This window comes from Dipodomys ordii, unplaced genomic scaffold, assembly GCF_000151885.1.
Source record: "Dipodomys ordii isolate 6190 unplaced genomic scaffold, Dord_2.0 Scaffold7, whole genome shotgun sequence".
NCBI classification, from domain to species: Eukaryota; Metazoa; Chordata; class Mammalia; order Rodentia; family Heteromyidae; genus Dipodomys; species Dipodomys ordii.
In genome coordinates this window covers 297,085-302,771 of record NW_012267223.1, presented here as the reverse complement: position 1 = coordinate 302,771, position 5,687 = coordinate 297,085, and the positions used below count along the sequence as shown (strand labels likewise).

At 60.2% G+C, this 5,687-nt stretch overlaps 1 protein-coding gene across 1 annotated transcript in view; it reads left to right on the top strand.

The window, feature by feature from the left end:
* Positions 1-5,687, top strand: part of Rptor (regulatory associated protein of MTOR, complex 1) — a 339,456-nt gene that overhangs the window by 289,345 nt on the left and 44,424 nt on the right. The window contains exons 22-24 of the mRNA XM_013036239.1: positions 3,394-3,497; positions 3,969-4,152; positions 5,574-5,684. Of these exons, the coding sequence (XP_012891693.1) occupies positions 3,394-3,497; positions 3,969-4,152; positions 5,574-5,684 (399 nt within the window). The remainder of the gene's footprint in view (positions 1-3,393; positions 3,498-3,968; positions 4,153-5,573; positions 5,685-5,687) is intronic.

Below are 5,687 nucleotides of genomic sequence, written 5' to 3'. Positions count from 1 at the left end.
TCTTCATTTGAGAAGTCCCTCTTTAGTTCCCTTGCCCATTTAGTAATTGGTTTGTTAGGTTTGGGAGGGATTAGTTTCTTGAGTTCCCTGTATATACTGGATGTTAACCCCTTGTCTGATATATTGCTGGTAAATATTTTTTCCCAATTAGTTGGTTGTCAGAAAATTATTTTTAACTATATTTTAGTTTCCTATTTGGAGCAAACCTGTCATTAGCACGCCTGTCACTCCAGTGCTCAGAAGGCTGAGGCAGGAGAGTTGTGAGTTCAAGGACAACCCAGGCAGCATAGCAAGATCTCAAAGCAAGAGCCACAACAAAGGCAGCCTTGTCACTGATACCCAGCCTGCCTTGCCTTTTGCCCCCCCCCCAGCTGGCCCCCAGGTGCCGCCATGAACTCTGGAGGAGGCGGAAGCCTTGCCTTTCACACCTACCCCCACACCCCCGCCCCCACCCCCACCCCCGGCGGTCCCCAAGGGCCAGCATGAACACAGGAGGAGGTGGATTTGCTCTGGCGTGTGGTTTCAGAGGTTTCCATCATGGAGCCAGGAAACGGATCCTGTGCTAGTGGCTTCTCCCTTCTCCCTCTCCTGCTCCCTCTGAGCCCCAGCCTGTCCGACTGTGCTGCCCATGCTCAGGTCCCCTCGGGTGTGCTTGCCTAATGGCTGAGGTATCAGTCATAGACCGAAGCCCTGAGCTCAGGCTCCAGTGTCACCAAAAATCAGATTAATCATCATACCCACATGTTTCTTCTAAAACCATATTAAGCAGGCACTAGTGGCTCACACCTATATCCTAGCTACTCGGGAGGCTGAGATCTGAGGATTGTGGTTCAGAGCCAGCCCAGACCGGAAAGTCTGAAACTCTTATCTCCTGTAATCCACCAGAAAGTTGGAAATGGTGCTGTGGCTCAAGTGGTAGAATGCTAGCCTTGAGCTGAAGAGCTCAGGGACAGCATCCAGGCCCAGAGTTTAAAGCCCCACGACGATTTAAAAAAAAAGTCACATGTGAATCTCCAGATCATTGGAAGCAAATGAACCGCACCATGTCTGAAGCGCCCGGCGTTCAGGGCTCAGGGTGGTTTTCCACCCAGCCTCTGTGATTCCTTCCTGGTGCTTTTCTCTGCATTGGGTCAGGCTTGCTCTGTGCTCATGCGGTTCTGGTTGGAGCCTGGAGGCAGAAGTGGGCCCTGCCACGCCGCTCCTCACCCTCCTCACCCAGCGTTAGCGTCACGTTGAGCCTGCGGTCTGGCTCGAAGGTTGGCTCTTGACTGAGTTCACTTTGCCACCCTGAAGAGCTGGCATGGTGCCGCCGCCTCGCCCTCACGGCTGCCGGCTCTGCGTGCAGCTGCGGGTGTACCTCGGGGCTGGGTGTTCCAGGCAGGCCGCTGCCCGTGGGGAAGGGCTCGTCCACAAACCAGCCCCAATCCGGTGGCCGTGGGGGGCGAGGGGGGGGTCTGTCAGATTTGCCTGTCTGGGTGCTCCCACATGACAGGGCCTGTGCCAGGAGAGACTGTCCCCAAGCTCTGACCCCTGCCTACATGTCATCTGTCCTCCCGGTCCCCTCCCTGACGGGGGCTCTGTTCACATCTGCAGATGACCCAAACCTGGGTGAGCCGGGCCCGAGGGCATCGGTGCCCCTGAAAACTCCCCCGCCCCAGGCAGGTCACACCTGCGGCATCTGAACGGGACAGGAGGAGCAGCACAGCCCGGTGCCTGCGGCACAGCCCGGTGTGTGGGCACGCTGCCCCCAGGCTGTCAGCCGCAGGCCAAGGCAGGCGCCCAGGCCCACGCTGCTTTCCCCAGAGGCGCCCGCCGGGAGCCCGGGAGGCTGCGCTGGCGCAGGGGAGGGCGTGGGATTCGTGGAAGTTCCCGTTCCAGCCCAGAAAGCCCTCTGTCTTCCCCATCACCACCCACTGCCTCCAGAAATTTTGAGAAAGCATGTGTTAAACTTGGCCTAAGTTTAAATCCTTCTCTCTTTTAGACTGAAGGAATCACTCGGCTGTCAGATTATGCCGGTAGAATTGGCTGCATGATTTAAATATCAAAGCAAAATCTAGTTCACCAAGAATGTGTATTACTCTTGTAATCAGAATATGAGAATCTGCCGGGCGCCTGGCGCGTATCTGGGAGAGCTGGGAGGGGCGAGGTGGAGGATTCCAGTCGGAGGTCAGCTCGGGCCAAGTCACAAGACCGGAGGGAACAAGAGAAGGATGCGCAGCCCTGGGAGGCTGGCGTTTAAAGGGCAGGGTCTGGTGGGAAGCATTGCCTCTGGTCGTTGGTCTCTTTGGCTTCTGTCTGCCACGCTTGTGGGGACAGCGTTCCTCATGGTGAAGCGAAGTTTAGAAATACGAGACCAGAGGGGCCTCGATGCAGAGCCTTCCAGGCCAGGCACCGCCTGCTCTTCTTCTAGAAGGCTCTCAGAGACCATCCATGGCAGAGGGGTCATTGCCACTAAAAAGCCTCTGGCCCCCCCGACCCAGCAGGCGCTCCCCGAGCCCGTGGTCTCAGCGCAAAGGCTCACCGATCCCACCAGCCACATCCTCCAGCTTCACCTCCTTGGCTCACAAGGGCTGCCAAGGGCCAGACCTCAAACACTCCTGGGTTCCCACCTCTCCATCCCCCAGCAGACAGCTCCATTCCCAGATCTGCACAGAATCCTGTTAAAACCCCAGATAAAGCCCGTGCCCTCTGAAACGCCCTGTGTCAAGCCAGCGTGAGCTGGCCACGCACGACTCCGGGAGGCCACACACAGCCCCGGCCTCCCCGTCCTATACCTGAACTGCGCCCACCAGGCTGAGCGGGCATTCCCCCCCAAGTCGCAGCTCCAGGCCTTTGATGCAAGGCCAGGCCCACCTTCCCCACCCCGAGCCCCCACAATTTTCATGAGCCCCTTGGGGGCTCACAGCATAGGAGCAGCACAGTGGTGGCAGCCACAAGGCCACCCCAGGGGCCACCTGGCCAGCCACTGTCTGTCCTGACCCTTGGTCCCACGCCGGGCCTTGGCGGCCTTCCTGGGGCACCACCCAGCCCCGCTCTGAAAGGCTGAGCTCTCGGCCCTGTGCAGCCGCACACGAAGCTGAAGTGTTGGGCATCAGACCAGGACGGAATGGGCAGGGACGCGGGCCTGGCCCTCGGGGAGGCCCATCAAGGGAAGGGGTCAGATTGGCCTCCTGCTGTTGTACACGCAGCGCCGGTCTTGTGCACTGTCATGGCTTTGCTGGTTCTGGAGAGCACTTTCTAGAAGGGTGAATGAATATCTCATCGCCGGCGCTGTCTCGCCTGCAGCCTCCTTGGCTGGACGACCTCCCGCCATTCGGAAGCAATGGAGAAGCAGCCACCAGCCTCGCCGGGGTGTCGCCCCGGCTTCCTGCCTCACTTGCTCTTTGCTTCCAGGCCACGATGAACGCCCGGCCGCAGCGCATCCTGGACACCTCCTCACTCACGCAGTCGGCCCCCGCCAGCCCGACCAACAAGGGCATGAACATCCACCAGGCCGGGTGAGTGGGGGCTGGGCCCTACCCGCAGCCCCTCCCCTTCCGGTGCTCCCGCCCCTGGCTGCCTTGCTTTCCCTCCCAGCCCTCCATCAGGGTGCTCGGAGCACCAGGATTCCGCCCTATGGCAGGAGCCCCTCCACGTGCCCAGGGCGACGCAAAGCTGAGCTCAGCCAGGTTTCCCAGGGCTTGGGGGGGGGGGGGTTGTCCAGAGAACCTGGGTTCCGCACATGGTACCCACAGGGTGGGCTGCACCTGCTCACATCAGACCAGTCCTCGGCAAGCAGCGTGGGTGGCCTGAACACCGGGCACAGGGGCCTCTGCCAGCCGGGGCCAGCCAGGGTGACGGGCCTCCCTCGGTCAGCCACTGGCATTGGGAAGTCAGGCAGCGGAGGACACCTCACACCTAACAGGGAGGGCCTTGGGTCTCGCCTTCATGTGGCGACACTCAGTAGCGTTCTCTCCTCCTGACAACAGTGGCTCCCCGCCCGCATCCAGCACCAGCAGCTGCAGCCTGACCAACGACGTGGCCAAGCAGCCCGTCAGCCGAGACCTGCCCTCCGGCCGCGCGGGCCCTGCAGGCCCTGCGGGCACACAGTACACGCCCCACTCCCACCAGTTCCCCCGCACACGGAAGATGTTCGACAAGGGCCCGGATCAGGTACGGAGAGAAGGCAGCTGTTTCTTTTGCATGGCTGCTTATGCTCACTGGTGTGCCGACCGGGTGCTGAGGCCCGGCTTCTCCAGGGTGAGCGGTGAGGCCCGGGGTTTGGGGCGTGGTGTCCCCGCACCCACCCTGCCCTGGGACGCCCAGGCAGCAGCCTGGCTCGGCACCGTCCGCAGAGCCCGGCAGTGCTGGCACGCAGGGCGTCTCACCCGCAGACTTCCTGCTCTGCTCGTCTCGGCGATGCTGCCAAGCAAAATACGCACGCGGAGTTAATTTGCGTCTTCCCTTCTTGGGTAAATAGCATTTTGCCTCCGCTTGATATGGCAGCTGCTCTACAGTGTTTATTCTGAATGGGTTGTTTGGTGTTTCCGTAAACATTCAATTAGTCGACACAGATCAGCACACACAGCTTTAAGTTGAGAAGGGAATCTCAGGGAGGAAGTGTCTCGCTCCAAGTTTCTTGGAGTCACGTTAAGAGCTGTCTGGCCTGGGCCAGCTGCTTTGTCACTCCCAGACACGAGGTCTGAACAAGGTCATCAGGACCTGCAGGGGTACCCAGTGATTCTCCCGCCAGTGGAGAGGCACGGCTCACCGCTGAACGAAGGAGTGATGCCACATTGCAGATGGAGTCAAGAAGCAGGCTCGCCAAGTTGGTGACAGCATCACGTGATAGCGGCAGGTCTCCACGCGTGCTGGCCAGCCTCAGCCAGAGCCCCGCACGCATCAGTGCCCTACCTGAGCCCTGACTCAGGGCCAGGGGCAGGGGTGAGGCAGGAGCCACGGTTTGGGAGCACACGGCTGGCAACAGATAGCTGCCCCCCCGTCCCCTCACCCCCGCCAGAGTCCCACAGGGAACCTGAGCTGCTGCCCCAAGGAAAGAGACGAGCCCACCACCCGCCGGGTCCCCCTGCCAAGATGCAGAGAGGGACTGCTCCCAGACACCTACTGCCCGCGGTCGGGAAGAGCCAGGGGAAAGCCTGAGTAAAGCACTCTCGCGCTGCAGCGGCCCTGCGCGGCCGCCCGAGGAGCAGCTGTGCTGGGCGGCGGGGCCCTGGGCTCGAGCAGAGCATGTAGCAGCGTCCCTCACATGTGCCCAGCATAACCTGCCACCAGTGCCTCACCCCTGTGCTGTGGGCACGGGGAGCAGACACGAGACTGCTCGCTTGCTCCCTAGGGTCAAAACCTCGCAGTGTCCATGAGCGACGTGAAAATAGTGTTTGCAGCCCAGTAAAAAATAGAACGGGGCTGGGCGCAGTGTGTCACACCTGTAATCTCAACACTTTGGAAGCTAAGATAGGAGCTCACAAGTTCAAGGCCAGCCCGGGTTACATAGTAGACCCTGTGTCAAAAACACAGGAAACAGAAAGAAAGGAGCTAATGTGTTTCCTTCTAACCTCCTTTCCGAATGCCCAAAGACGGCAGACGACGCTGACGAGGCTGCCGGACACAAAAGCTTCATCTGCGCCACCATGCAGACTGGCTTCTGCGACTGGAGCTCCCGGTACTTCGCCCAGCCCGTTATGAAGGTG